This window comes from Mustela nigripes, chromosome 3 (assembly GCF_022355385.1).
Source record: "Mustela nigripes isolate SB6536 chromosome 3, MUSNIG.SB6536, whole genome shotgun sequence".
In the NCBI taxonomy this organism is placed as follows: Eukaryota; Metazoa; Chordata; class Mammalia; order Carnivora; family Mustelidae; genus Mustela; species Mustela nigripes.
This window is the reverse complement of record NC_081559.1, coordinates 132,717,065-132,734,886: the sequence shown is the minus strand read 5'-3', so window position 1 is coordinate 132,734,886 and position 17,822 is coordinate 132,717,065. Positions and strand designations below refer to the sequence as shown.

Here is a 17,822-nt window from a genome sequence, read left to right as displayed (position 1 = left end):
CATTAAAGAGTCACTATTGCAGAAATATGGAAAGGGCCACACACTAGCAAAAAAAGCAAGAGCCATTCTCAAAAACAAGCATGAAGGAGAAGAGTTCTTTTCAAGTAAGCTTACTGTCCACCCCAAAAAGAAAAAAAGACAGGAGCCAAAAATAATAATATTAATAAAAATAACAACAACAATAATAATAAGCAACTAAATAAGGTATATAGATATATGATGTTTTCACTGATTTTAACAAATTATTGTGAAACACCTGAGAATAGAAAATGCTACATCGCTACATTTTACTATTGGCCCCAATCATCACCAACTAATTAAACTTTTGCTAAACTTATTATTGGCTTGATCAACTTCAGCAAAGTCTTGGATCTATATTAGAAAACAGAGGTTCCTCACCCCTTATTCAAAAGACAATTTTTAAAAAATTTGTAAAACATGGGGTGCCTGAATGGCTCAATTGGTTAAATGTCTGACTCTTGATTTCAGTTCAGGTAATGATCTGGGGGTCATTGGATGGAGTCCCAAGTATGGCTCCTGCAGGGAGAAGAGTGTCAAGCCCCACATCTGGCACTGTGCTGGGCATAGAGCCTGCTTGGGATTCTCTCTCTCCCTCCCTCCCCACCTGCTTGTGCTCTCTTGCTCTCTCTTAAAACAACTAAATAAATGAATAAATAAATAAATAAATAAATAAATAAAATTTAAAAATAAAAATAAAATTGCTAAAACATAAACAATGAACTGTTCCTGAAACAGTTAGAAAAAGTCTAATTTTAGACTTAATCTAAAATTAAGTCCCTTTCTGGGGTACCTGGGTGGCTCAGTCCCTCTGCCTTCGTCTCAGGTCACGATCCCAGGGGTCCTGGGATCCAGCCCTACATCAGGCTCTCTGCTCAGCAGGGAGCCTGCTTCCCTTCCTCTCTCTCTGCCTGCCTCTGCCTACTTGTGATCTCTGCATGTCAAATAAATAAAATCTTTTAAAAAAATAATAAATAAATAAATAAAATTAAGTCCCTTTCTTATTAATGCTTTCTAAAAGACTCAAACTAAAGTGTTAGACTCTAAAGATTGTAGATGTTTCAGAAATATAGAACAAAACTTAAATAAGACCAGCAGTGGCAATGTTTATAAAACTATTCTTCAGAAAATAGTTTAATGTAAGATATATGAACTTTATGATATGTGACTTTAATGATTTTCAGCTTAGATCCCTTAATTTATAGTCACATCTCATATATGTTATATTTATTACAATTTGACCATCTAGTGGAGGATGAAAGTGAACCACTTTAGAAAAGATATTTTATATATTGAACATACTAGAACTTTAAAAAGTAGAACTTGAGAAAAAGTCTTTGTGTATAAAAATTAATAGAAGTTAAAAAATAAAACAGAACTTAACATAGTCCTTTCACATCCACTCTTAGGTATGAAGTGGCAATGGACTGACAGTTGGATTTGAAAGTAATTTTTGAGATTAAGGTGACTTAATATGATGAGGGATTGTGCGAGTGAGTACTACTAGTATGTGAGGCAATATTGGGAATAGTTCCCAGGCTCTATTTTGGGTAGTATGGTGGATTGTGAGCAGGACCGACTTCCTCATTGGCTGTTTCCTAGACAGAAAATGGAGGAGAATGATCAGATTTGTACAGAATGGAACTGGGTTCATTTCTGACAATATCAGTTTTAGTTGACTCTAAGACATTCATCTCCAGGTGAAATGAATGTCTAGCAGCCATGTGGATGCATAGGTCTGGAAATAAGGAGAAATACCTTGGATTGTTTTATATATAACCTATGTAATAAGCATTTACATTCATAGAATATATTATATAATAAATGACAGAAGCCAGTTATTAAAAAAAGCAATCAGTTACTATGTTTTTAAAATACTATTTATTATTGGTGTCCATATTGTATACACATGGTGTTAGAAAGTCATGAAGCTCTCAGTTAAATGATCATCACCAGGTTACAGAAATCAGGAGTGGTACCTTGAATGGAAACTCCCTCATCCATAAACAAAGAGTTTCCTTTGTACTGATTCTACAACTGCAGCTTCTATAAATGTATATTTGCTAAGAAAGTTTTCATTCTAGCTAAGCTAAAACTTCCTATAGTCACTTTATTTTCTCTGAGCTTCCTCTCTAAATATCCTATGAAAATGGGAATAATGCCCCAAATTTCTAAGCACAATTTCCCTCCTTAAGGGAATTTTCCATTGTTTCCTGTATAATTTATTGTTGTATTAACAAATTATGCAAAAATTTAGTGGCTTAAAACAATATATATTTATTATTTCACAGATTTCATGGATCAGGAATTTGGGTCCTCTCCTTCAAGTTCTCTCACAAGGCTATAATCAAGGTATTGGCCAGGGATGAGGTTTCATCTTAAAGCTCAACTAGAGCAGGATTGACCCCAAGCTTCAACAGTAGGTCTCAGTTCCTCATTGGCTGTTGGCTAGAGACCATCTTCAGTTCCTTGCCAGGTAGGGCTCTCCTAAGCAACAGTTTGCTCTATAAAAGAGTGCAAGCCAAAAATGCAATAAAGAGAGTCTGCTAGCAAGACAGAAGTCATGATATTTTGTGACTTAATTGCAGAAATGATGTTTCATCAACTGCTTTGTTTTATTGGTTAGAAATGTCACTACGTCCAGTCCACACTCAAGGAGAGAGATCATACAAGGGCACGAATACCAGGATATAAGATCACTGAGGCCATCTTAGAAGTCTGCTTACCAGACTCACTAATATTTACCAATCTATAAGGTCAAGACAAAAAAAAAAAAAAAAGAATTAACTCCAATAACTGCTAATTTTTCTCTACAAAGTTATATGATGATATACATGTCCAGGCCCTTTAATTTGTTGGTTTCTTAATGAAAGTAACTAATCATTAAGATGTCTGCTTAGGGTCTCACAAAGGGCTATATGATATGTACTCTAGGATGTTGGGAAATATATACATTTAATTGACAAAGATAGAACAATATATGAAACAAAAAGTGTGTTTCTGTCTAAAGGTACTTGGAAACTCGAGGGGAGACATTTTAAAATGTGCGTTTGTAGCACTAGTCTTCCAAGAGTACCTTTTAAAATGACTCTCAAGACTTCACATTTTTTTTTACAATACAAATTTACCAGCATCTGTCAGAGTGTAAATCTTAGAGTACTTTACACTGAACTTACAAAAGTGTCACTGAAGACAAGTATTTCTTATAGTCTGCCAAATTTCTGCCACATTGGAAAATACACAGATGATTGTTTAACACTGTGTGCCACTAGACAGGAATTATATTTCACATCTTAATGAGAAAATACTTTGCCTTAAGCTCAACTTGTTGCATTAAAAAAACTCATTAGTAATTTGGTGATTTCCAAAAAGATTAATTAATTAAATACCAGCAGTCACAAAGATATTTCCAATTCCATGAAGATCAGAATCTAAAATGAACTTTTAGTATAATAATTTTATCATTTTTTAAAACCCTGATTACTGAAAAAAAAAAAGAGAGAGAGAGAGAAAGAAACAGTCTCTCAAGACTGTGGTCAAGAAATAACCACTATTACTTTTTTTGGTATAGAGGTATATATCTACATCTAAATCCTTACATGAATAGATGTAGATATATATACTTTAGACATTTAAATGTGTACATAATTTTATGACAAATGAGATCATACGTTTTTATAATGATATGTGTAATTGTTACAAAAACAATGATTAACAGAGCAACTGATTTTCAATCAAGTATTGTCAAACATGCTTCCAGCAAAGTAATCTTAGCAGCAAGTTAAGTGAGAGCAACCCAGAACACAGAACAGCCCTGCTTACATTAATAAAGCTGTTCCCAAATAAATGACCTACAACACAAGTAAAAAGGGCATCTGATTTGTGCCTTAGTACTTTAGTCATATTATTTTAAAGATTTTATTTATTTATTTGACGGAGATCATAAGTAGGCAGACAGGCAAGCAGAGCAAGAGGAAGGGAAGCAGGCTCCCTGCTGAGCAGAGAACCTGATGCAGGGCTCAATTCCCAGGACCCTGGGATCATGACCTGAGCAGAAGGCAGTGACTTTAACCCACTGAGCCACCCAGGTGCCCCTTTAGTCACATTATTTTAATCATTCTTTACTTTCTTGTATCTTTCTATAGCCTTTTATTCTGTAGGTACTCCTCCTCTTCAAACTCTTTGCCTAGTATCCGAATCTAACTTACTAGGTTCTAATTCACTTAATTATTATTTGTTCTCTGAACAAATATCACCTCTGATGACTCTGTCTCTGACATGATAATTAACTTTGCTTCCCTCTTCTATCCAAACTAGTTGGCATAGTTATTGACTTTCAATATCTCTTTTCTCTAGTTTTTCCCACACTATCATTATGACTGCATGGTTTCAATGGTTACATCTATCCTGGAAACTATTAAGCCTATCTCACTCTACACTTAATAGCTATAAACCAAACTCATCCACTTCACTTCAACTTTCTTGCCACCTTTCCTCTTTCTCCCCTATCATTTCTTTATCCTAGCCAACATCCAGGAATTTTCTTCCAACTTCTTCCTCCCTTTTTATCCTATCGATCTCTATTAAACAGTGTTTCAAGATGCCTCCTAAATTTGTTCAGTCCTTGACACTTCCTTTGCCTTCAACCTAATCCAGGCCAAAATTCCCTCACAACTGGATTTTAGCAACAGTGTTCTGAATGGGGTAAGGGTTCATCTGTCTGTATCCCCTTATCTTTCCTTCTAAGCTACTCTTACTGTAACAGTCAATGAGGCATAAGGAAAGGGGACTTGAGCCTGAAATCAGAAGCCCAAGGGGTTATTTTTCTCTGTCACCTCAGATGGGACCTTCACATATTTCTTTCCTTCCTCTAGGTCTGGAAGTTTCCTTATTTGCAAAATGACAAGTTGGACTGTCACATGGGCTCTAAGTTCCCTTGCAACTCTAACAGTTTTCTGTTCTGATGTTTCTTTGCTCAAGGAATAGCAATGACAACTTTCCATTGTTTCCCAGACCTACCCCCATCCTTTACTCTCTCCCCCTCCCCCTTCCCCTCCCTCCCTTTCCCACTAAGATCACAACTGTTACTGTTCTCCAAGTTGTACTGTCCCTTACATCCAGATTGCTCAATTCACCATATCCTTAATGAGCTCCAGTCTTCCCAATGTAAATGTCTGTTCCTTGCTCTATTGTTGGTCTCCTTCATTTATATATTACTTGTTTTACAAACATTTTGAAGTGACTGCTAATGTATAAGACACTTTGCTAGGTCCGGAGAATAGAGAACTTAAAGACAGAATCCTTGCCCTCAAAGAATTTACCACCTTATTGCAGAAAATGGCTAACAGATACATAGTAATGTGTTAAGTGCTATGCTAAAGGATTTAATATATCCTAGTTGTTTGGGGGGCAGAGAAGAACAACACTTAACAAGACTGAGTACATAGGAAACCTTTAAAAAGGATGTGCTAATTTCAAGCTGGGTCCTTGAAACTCAAAAGGGAAATAAAGAATTGAGGAAATAAAGGTGTGTCCTATTGCTGCTTTGAGAAGCCATGAGGAGAGGAGAAATTTAAACAGGGCATACTGGGCCAATTGTCAGATTGGAATACTGGAGAATAGCCGGGCAAGAAGCAAGCAGTGAAGCTGATCATGATGAAAGAACTGGAATGTTACCCTAAGGACTTTGGATGTTACCCGAGGAAAGAGTGAAGAATGGACTGTACTTTGGTTCAGACAATGTCCTCCTCCTGCTACTGGGTAAAGCTGGTTATTGGGCAAGGAATCATTCAAAACTGACAGAAGGATAATCCGGTAGGGGGAAATTGTGCCCTGACAAAAACTGTTCAGGCTGCTGTTTCGCTCACTAAACCGCTAATATGACCGAGGCTTCACGGCTTCGCCAAGCTAAGTGGCTTCACTCGGACCCCGTCTAACGTCCCGCCGCCGCGTCACAGTGACCCCGCGCCAGGCCACAGCAGAGGGGCTTCCGGAGACATCGCGAGATTGCCCGGAAACCGCGGCCCGGGCAAAGGCGTCTGGTCACCAGGCAACCGCACCAGGGCTGCTGAGGAACCTGGCGCCTAAGAAATTTTACAGACTTGACTTCCAGACTCGGCTCGTCCCGCAAGTGGTGAGGTGCCTACAGGGAAGAGGCGTGGGGACTAAGGAAACCCTAGAGCTACGTTTCTCAAACTTGCCTGCCATTAAGACTTGCTTGGGTCACTGGTTAAAATGAAAAACCCTAAGCCTTATCTCTAGACATCTAGAATTTACAGAAAATCAGTCTGGACGTTTTTGTATTTTAACAAATAGCTAGAATCAGGCAAGGATGGGAAACAGCTCCAGAGGAGGGAGACACGGCTAGAGTGATGGGCGCCGGGCTGAGGGAGCGGGATCTGTGAAACGGATATGAGTTTGAAAAGGAAAACCTGGGAGCCTGGCGATGTAGAGCATTGGGAAGCCAGTGAGCCTGAGGCTCGCTAAGGGAAATATTCAAACTAAATTCGGAAAAATCCACTGCCTGTAGCCTGTGGGAACCCCAAGAGATAAATTAAGGCAAAGCGTCCATTAAAATGGTTTCTCAGAGCTTGTAAAGCAGCTCTAATCTGTCCCCAATGGCAATCCGGAGAGATAAGAGATATCCTAGGCAGGAGGAATCCCGAAATAACCGGTATCTAGTAATGAAAAATTATGAAAAAGCTGTTTCTCAAACTTTAGAAAATAATGAACCTCTTTTTAAAGAAAAGCAAGGACACCCCACAAGTGTTGACATAATTATTTTTATTATAATGTTCTAAAATGCGTCCAAACCCTAACTAGGTTCCATTGAAATACCTGAAACTTATAGTATCTCTAAAGTAAACTACAATACCAATAAAGTTCAAATTAATCTTACATTAACAAGATGAATAGTGGTGTTCTGATGAAACTAAATCCTCTCTGGATTTGACCGGTACAATGCAGGTTCTTTTGAATGAAGTCTATATTATTTTGTGTTATGGGTTGATTCAGTTATTTCCCTTTCCATATTCAAGCCCCTGGAAAGTTTTCCTATAGCTCGTTGATGAGGTCCATTGCCCCTTTGCTTTTCTAATTACCTGAGACAATTTAATTAATTTCTATACAAACACCAGCTTGTGTACTGGAACCCACAGACAAAATCCATTTATAGCAAGGTCATTCATGAGGATTTAGATGATACAAAATTTATCTGTTTTAGCCCAGTTTAGAAAACAGAGCCTGAAGCAAAGACTCATATGATAACACTTTGGGGGGGGGGTGTTATAATCTCAGGGAAGCAAGAGAGAAGGAAAAAAGGAATGAGAGAGAGATGGAAGGAGGACAAATATAGCCCAGTATATAACCCTGAAGACCAGAGCTGTCTTCAGTGAGACCTTTGAAATGGCTGTGTCTTCTGAAAGTATACAGGGAAAAGAAGGAAGAAAAAATAATTTGTAACTTCTGTCCCCCACAGATAAAAATTACCCCATAGGGCATCACCTCCTTTATAGCACAGGGTTGCTTGTGCATGGTCACCTGTACAACAGTTTCCTGCCTCAGCTGTAAGAAAGAAAGCCTGGGGCATATAACCACTTTAAGATGTGCATTTTCACTACGGTTATCAGTGTAAAAACAATATTTGAAATTTCCAGAAAAAGTTCTAAAATTTTAAAATAGTAGCTAAAGAAATCACATTTTTAAAATATTTTAAATATTTCAAATATATTTTTTAAAATATTGCATTTCTACATACTAGCTCCAGAGAATGTAATTCCTAAAAAAAAACCTGTCACTTGCAATATCAACAAAGATATGATCCTTAAAAACGACAAAAAAATTATGCATGGTCTTAATTACAAGAAAACTGTGAAACTATTGAAAATCATTAAAGCAGCATGCCTAAATTAGAGAGGCATACCACAGTGATGGAAAAGAAGACTCAATATTAGTGCTTCACAAATTGTTTATAAATTCAATGCAATTCCTAACAAAATCCTGACAGGATTTTTCATGGAACGTGAGAATTTACCATTTTGATTTTAAAATGTGTATAAAAGGGTTAAAGAGGAAAGGATTCGGGGTGCCTGGGTGACTTATTCATTGAGCATCTGCCTAAAGCTCAGGTTATGATCCCAGGATCATGGGAATGAGCCCCAGGTAGGCTCTCTCCCTGCTCAGAGTGGGGTCTGCTTCTCCCTCTCCCACTCCCCCTGCTTGTGTTCCCTCTTTCGCTAGGGGTCTCTCTGTCAAATAAAAAAAAATCTTTTAAAATAAATAAATTTTTAAAATGTTTTTTAAAAAAAAGGAAGAGAGGATTCTGGGAATATGGCTGAGTAGGATGCATCTGTTTCTCCACCTACACAACAAATGCACTGATAGAATCTGGTGTAAATATTTTAGAACCTGGTATCTAATGAAGGCTTACAACTTCCAGGGGAAGACTTAGACCACAAACCTCAATAAACTTTGGTCAATCTCACCTCTACAGCAACTAATCCTCTACCCCCAAACCCACAGCAAGAAGTTACACAGGGGTTTCTGGAGCACCTTACATACAGCTTGCAGAAGCCAAAATGGGCAAAAGCACACTAGCCACCAAACATCAAGGATCTGTCCTCTGACCACTGATTGCTGCTTCTGATCACAGCAATGCAGACAAAATGTGCAAAGCAAAACCTAAACATGTCTACAAGAAAAAGAAAAAAAAGAGGTCTTTCTCTTAAAATGCGGGTAGCAAAGGAATTACTAAATAAGCCACAAAAAGCATAAAACATGAGCAAAAAAAATGATACATTTAACCACATTAAAAATTTACAGCTTGTTTTTTTTTTTAGAAAATGCCATTAAACATAAACTGGGGGAAAAAAGGAGAAAAGACAAAGTATAATCGGGAAATAGATATTTGCTACATATATAATCAAAGAAATACTGGTATCTGAAAAAAATACAGTGTATCTAAAAATTACTTATAAAAACACAACCCATTAGGAAAAATGGACAAAATATAAGAAACCACAATTAACAGAAAATGAACTCCACATGGTGATAAACAAGAAAAGACCCTCAATCTCTAGTAATTATAGAATACAAATTAAAACACAAGGAGGAGATGAGAATACTGACCTGGCTGTTTTCAAATCCCTTTTTTGCTTTATTTTTACTTATAAAAAAGATCTGAGAAAAACAGAAATAATGAGCTATCACTTCACACCCAACAGATTAGCAAAAAGACAGCCAATATTAAGTGCTGACACTGGTACAGAATGTATTGTAAAGAAGAAAGACCTCTCTTAACTGCACTGGTAAAACTCATTTGGAGAACAGTTTGGCAATTAAAAGCAAAATTGAAAATGTCCAACCCAGAAATAGCCACTCCCAGTTTTAAACCCTAAAGAAACTCTTGGACGTGTGTTAAAAATGTCATGTATATAAGAATCATAAAAGCAACACTGCAAAAGAAGAACACCTAAAGATCTATCATTGTAGGAAATAAATTCCTTACAATAGAATGTTACACAGCAAGGGGCGCCTGGGTAGCTCAGTGGGTTAAAGCCTCTGCCTTCAGCTCAGGTCATGATCCCAGGGTCCTGGGATTGAGCCCGAATCAGGCTCTCTGCTCAGGAGGGAGCCTCCTTCCCCCTCTCTCTCTGCCTACTTGTGATCTCTATCTGTCAAACAAATAAATAAAATCTTAAAAAAAAAATTACACAGTGATACAAATATTCTAGAGCTACACATATCAACTCTGATGATTCTCACAAACAAAACATTAAGCAAAATAGAAAGCTGGAATCAGAGTAGTGCCATTTATGACTGTAAAAATACATTTTAAAAAGTACTATATATTGTTTAAATATACATACATCTGTAGCAAAAGTATAAAGACATGAATATAACTCTAAACTCTAAAAATGAGACATCTAACACTAAACTCTAAAAAGAGAATAGGTAGAAAGGTATAGAAAGGTTCCAAATGGTTTTTTTTTTCTTTTTATTTGACAGAGATCACAAGTAGGCAGAGAGGCAGGTGGGGGGGCTCGGCGGGGAATGGGGAGCAGTCTCCCCACTGAGCAGGGAGTCCAAGGCGGAGCTCAATCCCAGGACCCTGAGATCATGACCTGAGCTGAAGGCAGAGGCTTAACCCACTGAGCCACCCAATTGCCCCCCAAATGTATTTATAATGTTTTATATTTTAAGGTGGACTATAGGTTCATGATTGTGGTGTTATTCTTTACGCTTTCATTATGAATGATTTTTCAGGCAATATTAAAAATGGGTTTTTTTACTTAATTAGAAACTTTGTTCAGAATATTATTTTCATGTTTGAAATTTGATCTGTAAACAATAATCTTAAATTTTGGTTGTAAAATGAATTCATGCAAATTTCAAAAATCTACAAAGATTTATCAATTTTATTCTATAGATTACATTTTGCATTCTGAAGTGTATATGGTTATAATCCATATCTTTGAATATTTTATTGTGGGCATTTTATATCATATAGCCTGTGTAGTTAGTTATATGTCAATGTATGAGAATACAAATTGGAGGCCATCTTCTACTAAATTCATTTTTCTTCTGATGCATTGGTTTCCTGTCCAGAATATGATGCAAACTGAGGTGTTTGGTTGGTGAAATTCCAGATATATGAGAATAATATCACTCAATTTTAAACTGTACTTTAAAAATATAATAAATTTTACAAAACTGGGATATTTATCACTTAAATAGTTATACTTCCAAGATGATTGAAAAAAATGGGTTACTTTAAACCTATGGACCACATATGGATCTCTTACATAAAGCAATATTTTATTAATTAATTAATTTTATTAATAGTATGTTCCCCTTATTTAATAACCCTAATGTATTCCAGGTGAAACAGTGAAATAGATAGTATTCACCTTACTTGTGAACAAAACAATAAAATAATAATGGTGATAGCAAATGTTTATTGACTTGTGTACCAGACACCATGCAGAATATTCTATACATGATTATCTTAGGTAATCTTCATAATATTCCTTGGAAGTAGGTACCATTATTAACCTAATTGTATAATAAACAGAGGTAATATAGCCTCCTGATGCTTACCACTGGCTATGTTTTTACATGGAATGTGCAGAAAGAGAAAGCAGAGTAAACCCACCAAATATACCTCAGCCCAGGCCCTTTGCCTGGTTTTTACTGTGAATGGGGGGACACTAGTGGAAAAAACAAAACTGATTTACCCTGCCCAAGATTGCCTGACCAGGGGGCAGTGGAGCCAAAATCTGAACCAGGCAGTCTGTACTGAAAAACACTGCCTTATGTTGCCTCTTTGTGGATTACAGTTGTAGTAACATAATAAATTTCAAGGCCAGCTCCATTTTCAAGAATTTTGCACCATTGTCCTATGTACATACTCACAGTTTTTACATGATGTGTTCTGTTTTCAGGGTTTTGAAAATATAATCACCATGGGTACTATGGAAAAAGGAGCCAGAAGACTTGGTTGCATTCTCAACTGCCACTACCTTCCGTAGTTTGAGACAGATCTCTGGGCCTTAGTCTCTTCATATGAGAACATAAGATAATATTTCTTGAGAGGAAAAAAATCTTTTAAAAGATGCCCACAGTAACAACTCAGTACTAGGGAGAGGAAAAGATTTAAAAGTAGAAGTGAATGAGCATTGTATATTTAACTAATTTTGGTGTTTTAAAAACAATTAAGTCTATAAACTTAGAAAATACCTAAGTGCCTTTAAAAATGCCTCCAAAGTAGCTTATCAAATAGTTTTATATAAGAAAATTAAAACGTCAAAATAATTTTTCCTAAATTATCATGTAGATAATATTCCTTTTTTTTAATTTTTAGAAAGTTGGGCATAAAACAATACCTAAACCTGCTTTTGAGATGATATCAGAACCGAGCAACTGCTGAGAGTTTGATTCAGGAAGAAATCATGGTTCGACTAACCTTGGATCTAATAGCCAAAAATAGCAATCTTAAACCCCGAAAAGAAGAAACCACCTCACGCTACCTGAAGAAAATAACTCATATAAATTTTTCAGACAAAAATATAGATGCGATTGTAAGAATTCTGAAATTGTTTCCTATTTTTAGATAATTAACAATGTAAAATTTAAAATAGGTGTCAGAAAATACAACCTTATTACCTGTATTTTGATCATACTTACTGTGTTTTGATTAGTATATTGTTTTCACTTTAATTTCTTGCTTTTGATGTTAAAATTATTAAAACTAAGTCTCTATAAAATATACCATCGTGATTATTAAATATATGTGCTAAATATATATGTCCCCCTGAAATATTCTATAGTGTAGCAAACTAGATTTGAAAGTGGATGTTAGGGGCGCCTGGGTGGCTCAGTGGGTTAAAGCCTTTGCCTTGGGCTCAGGTCATGATCCCAGTGTCCTGGGATAGAGCTCTCTGCTCGGCGGGGAGCCTGCTTTCTCCTCTCTCTCTCTGCCTCTCTGCCTACTTGTGATCTCTGTCTGTCAAATAAATAAATAAAATCTTTAAAAAAAGAAAAAAGATAAAAGAAAGTGGGTGTTAGAAAGTAGTTTCAAAGATAATACTTTTTATAATTCCAGTTCCTTGGAATATGAGTTTTTTTTTTTTTAACAAGATAGCAAGAATTAACTATGCAAATATCGTATTTCAAAACTTTAATAGTGAAATCTTTTTCACTCATAATTTAACTGGTTATATAAATGGAGATTATACTATAATTTATATCAGACAAGATTACGTTTGTTTGAATATACTCTGACACTATATTTTCTCTGTGTTTAGCTAATTCTTGGCTTTTGGGAAGCTTTAAGAGGAGAAATAACACTTTTAGGCCATTTGTATTGGTTTCTGTTGTCTAAAATAAAATGCTAAAGACTATAGACAAGAGAAATTTTCTCAGAAATATAAGATATGTGAGGGTGGGGATGATGTCTGTTTTGTTCACATCACTCTAAAGCTCCCCCTCCAATCCAATTTAGCAGCTAACCCATATTAACTGCTTAATAAATGTTTATCAAAATGAGTGAAAAAAAATACCAAAGCCACAAGCACAACTCTCAATCAAGATAATTTTTTTTTTTTTTTGCAGAGATTCTACCAAGTTCCTATTCTGTATTTCTTTTCAGTTTCTTTTTTTTTTAATTATATTTTATTTTTTTGTCAGAGAGAGAGACTGAGAGCACACAAGCAGGAGGATGTGTAGGATTCAATCCTAGGACTCTGGGATCATGACCGGAGCCAAAGGCAGACGTTTAACTGAACCATCCAGACGTCCCTTCTTTCCAGTTTCTTAGTGATTCTTCTCCCCATGAATCCAATTGCCCAGAAAACTCTCTACTTCTTCATACCATTACAGACTTGTCTTCTGCAGAAAGCCTCCATTTAATGTTCTTTTGTCTCCTCACAATCAGTGCTCCTTTGGTTTAGATGATCTTTTTTAGAAGCAAAGCAAACTAGTTAAAGCACAGTTAACCCTGGAGCTATGCAGAGTTAGGGACTCCAACACCCCCACCACATTCCCCAACACGCTATCACCCAACACAATTGAAAGTCCTTGCATTATATACATACAAAATAAGCTAGAGAAAAGAAAGTGTTATTAAGAAAGTCATAAGAAAGATAAGATACATTGCAGTACTGTACAATATATATAGAAAAAGAATCCATGTATAAGTGGACCCACGTAGTTCAAATCCATGTTGTTCAAAGGCCAACTATAATTCAGTTGGGCACCTGGGTGGCTGGGTGGCTGAGTTGGTTAAGTGCCCCACTCTTAATTTCAGCTCAGGTCGTGATCTCAGGGTCATGAGATTGGGCCCCATGTCAGGGGGATGGAGCCTGCAGATGAAGCCTGCTTGGGATTCTTTCTCTTGCTTTCCCTCTGTCCTTCTCCCCCACCCCCAACCCTATCACATGCACGTGCACCCATGCTTATTCTCACTCTAAAAAAAAATTCACACTAAGAATACCTTGTAAACACAATTCCCAAGATGTGGTTATATTTTTTAAATCTTTTTAATAAAAGTTGATATTTTTTAAGATTTTATTTTTTTTAAAAAAATCTCTATGCCTAATGTGGGGCTCGAACTTACAACTTCAAGGTCAAAAGTTTCAGGCTCCACCAGCTCAGCCAGACAGGCATCCCAAGCTGAGGTACTTTTGAGCATAGCTTCACTTTATCTCTTGCCTGCTTACTCTAGGCTGACTCTACCACCACATAAGAAATGGCAAACTTAAAAAATATATACCTTTAATTATTTTCTTATCTCCAAAGTAACTGGTGTGAGAAAGCACATTGTGTTTATTAGATCATCGGTGGATGCCTTTTTAAAAAAAAATCTCTTTGCTGAATGTTATAATTTAAGTATAATAGTTGACAGCAGACTCAAGAGAAATGAATGTTCTTAACAGTTACTTATCAATAAAAATTTTTCAATCAGAAAAAAAAAGTAACTCGTGTGCATTTCTATGAAATACATATTAAAAGAAACTGGCCTAATCCCATCATGCAGAAAAGACCACTATTAACATGTAGGTGATGTCCTTCCAGTCTTTTTTCTAGCATGTTTTCATATAATTTTACAATACTGGGTCATATTGAATGTACTGTTTTCATTTTGAGATCTACAAAACATTGCTAAAGTAACTAAAGGATATCTAATGGTGAAAGAGCATTCCCTTCAATAGCATTATCGTAGTTTATTAATCTATTGCTCCTGACTATCTATATGACTTCCCATTTTCAGTATCACAAACATGTTTACTTCCAATCCTAGAGAAAGATTAAGACCTGATTTATAGGAATGCCTGGGTGGCTCAGTCTGTTAAGCATCCTGGCTTAACTCAGTTTAACTCATGCTCAGCAGCGAGTTTTCTTCTCCTTCTCCCTCCACCTCTAAACCCCTCCCCTGCACTCATTCTCTCTCTCTTGCTCTCACTCATTCTCTTTCAAATACATAAGTAAATTTTTTTAAAACCCTGATTTATAATGTTAAAACAATAATTTGTTAAATGCTTCAACTTCCAGAGGAACCTAACTGCTTCCAAAGAAAACTGCTTGCCCTAGGAAAATCTTTCCTAACAAATACAATTTTATTGATATAGCTACAGAATACAAAACCTAGAACTAATTTTACTATCATTCAAGACTTGTTTTGACTGTGCTAAGAACAGAGAAATACTTTTCTTTTATATTAAACATAAGGAAACTCGCAGAACGGTTAAGTAAAGAACTTTCTTTAAAACAAACTTCTAAATTTTCAGGAGAAATTAAGTATGACCTGTTTTTGTTTTCTTTTAGGAAGACCTCTCTCCTTGCAAAAATCTTAGTGTTTTATATTTGTATGATAACCGTATTAGTCAAATGACTAACTTGAATTACGCTACAAACCTGACTCACTTATACCTACAAAACAATTGTCTTTCATGTATAGAGAACCTCAGGTCATTAAAGAAACTGGAAAAACTGTAAGTGTTTTTATTTTTAAGTAATGTAATTGTTTGTAATCATTACAGTAATATGTTTGCATGCGGGCCTTTCCATTATCTGCAGTTGTGTGGAACAGGCCTCAATTTTTATTCTCTTATAGTATTATTAGTACAAAATAAACTGTTACACATGTAATACTTGGCAATTTGTCTCATTAAGCCTGACACACTTTTCTTTTGCAGGAGGGTGAGTTGTCTTAACCACTTATAAGGATACCTAAAGCATCCCTAAAGACTCAACTGGTGAAAAAAGTTTCCATGGAAACCAGATGAGCTCTCCTTTCAGAATCACACATCTCAAAGAGGCAGGGTCATAGAGTTGATACTGTTGATTTGATTGTAAAAAGGCATTTACTGCCTATAATGATTTTAATTCAACAATGAAGACTGGTTTATTCATTTTTCCCAGACTGGAAGAATTACCAGTGCTTCTCAAAAGTAGGCCAAGAACCTCAAAATGGGAAGAGAGTAGGGTAGAAAATGCTAATTAAAAATGCAGATTGCAGGGTGCCTGGGTGGCTCAGAGGGTTGAGCCTCTGCCTTCGGCGCGGGTCCTGATCTCAGGGTCCTGGGATCGAGCTCCATGTCAGGTTCTCTGCTCAGCAGGGAGCCTGCTTCCCCCCTCTCTCTCTGCCTGCCTCTCTGCCTACTTGTGAACTCTCTCTGTCAAATAAGTAAATAAAATATTTTTAAAAAATGCAGATTGTTGGGTTCTGATCTAGATAGCCAAATGAGAGTCTCTGGCGTTAGGCCCCCAAATCTTCCATTTTTAAAACTAATACCCTGGGAGGTAGCCTAGGTGGCTCAGTTGGTTCAGCCTTCAGCTCAGGTCATGATCTCAGGGACCTGGGATGGAACCCTGTGTTGGGCTCCCTGCTCAGCAGGGAGTCTACCTCTCCCTCTCCCTCCACCCCCCTCATGCTCTTTCTCACACTCTCTCTGAAATATATTGTAAAAAGCTTAAAAAAAAAAGACCCTTCTATCCAGATGATTCTTCACCTAATATATAAAAGTAATACTGGTAGATCATTTAATAAGGACTATTCCAATTCTCTTACTTTAAAAAAATAAACTTATTTCTTAGACTAAATTAAGTATAAGAATCATATAAATAAAGCTTTCATTGATTCATTAAAAGACGATTCTGAAATTTCCACATATGTAATTTTCACTCAGCTCAGTGATTGTTATGTTTTTGTCATGTTTACAGACCATGATTCTCAGAACGCGTATTTAAAATTGTTTTCTATTTTGCAGGTATCTGGGAGGCAATTACATTGCTGTCATAGAAGGTTTAGAAGGATTAGAAGGACTAAGAGAACTTCATGTTGAGAGTCAGAGGCTTCCCCTTGGAGAAAAGCTTCTGTTTGATCCACGAACTCTTCATTCTCTGGCAGTAAGGCCAATTTGAGTATTCTGACAAAGACTATAGTTATTAACAGTTATAATGGAACAGGAAGGTAGCAAAGGTATATCTGGACATTACATATGCTCTGTATGTTTATATGGCCAGTTGAGAATTTTTTTTTAAAGATTTTATTTATTTATTTGACAGACAGAGATCACAAGCAGGTAGAGAGGCAGGCAGAGAGAGAGAGAGGAGGAAGCAGGCTCCCAGCCAAGCAGAGAGCCCGATGCGGGACTCGATCCCAGGACCCTGAGATCATGACCTGAGCCAAAGGCAGAGGCCCAACCCTCTGAGCCACCCAGGCGCCCAATTGGCCAACATATAGTACATCATTAGTTTCAAATGTGGTGTTCAATAACTTATCAATTGCATATAACATCCCATGCTCATCACATCATGTGCCTCCTTGATGCCCATCTCCGAATTATCCACACCCCCACCTCCCTTCCCTCCAGCAACCCTTAGTTTGTTTCTCCTTCTCTGATCACTTCCCATTCAGTTTTCCCTCCCTTCCACTATGATCCTCTGTGCTGTTTCTTATTTTCTACATGAGTGAAACTATGATAGGTTTTGACTTATTTTGCTCAGCATAATGCCCTCTAGTTCCATCCACATCAATGTAAATGGTATTTGTTCTCTCCAAAGGCTGAGTAATATTCCATTGTGTATGTATGTGTATATATCTATACAGATCTAAATAGATAGATAGATAGATATGTATCTCTGTGTGTGTGTGTGTGTGTGTGTGTGTGTGTGTGTGTATGGATGAAGATTATAATCTTCAGTGGACATCTGGGCTCTCTCCAAAGTTTGTTTGGCTATTATGGACATTGCTGCTATGAACATTGGGGTCACTACATTTCTATCTTTGGGGTGTATCCCTAGTA

General features: G+C 36.7%; 1 protein-coding gene and 1 non-coding gene across 2 annotated transcripts in view; both read left to right on the top strand.

Moving 5' to 3' along the window:
• The first annotated feature begins 5,924 nt into the window (after positions 1-5,924).
• PPP1R42 (protein phosphatase 1 regulatory subunit 42) overlaps positions 5,925-17,822 on the top strand; it is a 51,430-nt gene continuing 39,532 nt past the window's right edge. The window contains exons 1-4 of the mRNA XM_059394670.1: positions 5,925-6,151; positions 11,879-12,095; positions 15,340-15,506; positions 16,785-16,923. Of these exons, the coding sequence (XP_059250653.1) occupies positions 11,967-12,095; positions 15,340-15,506; positions 16,785-16,923 (435 nt within the window). The 5' untranslated portion in view covers positions 5,925-6,151; positions 11,879-11,966. The remainder of the gene's footprint in view (positions 6,152-11,878; positions 12,096-15,339; positions 15,507-16,784; positions 16,924-17,822) is intronic.
• On the top strand, positions 11,099-11,228 carry LOC132014796 (small nucleolar RNA SNORA51). The gene has a single exon (XR_009403433.1). It is a non-coding gene; the product is annotated as a small nucleolar RNA SNORA51 (small nucleolar RNA).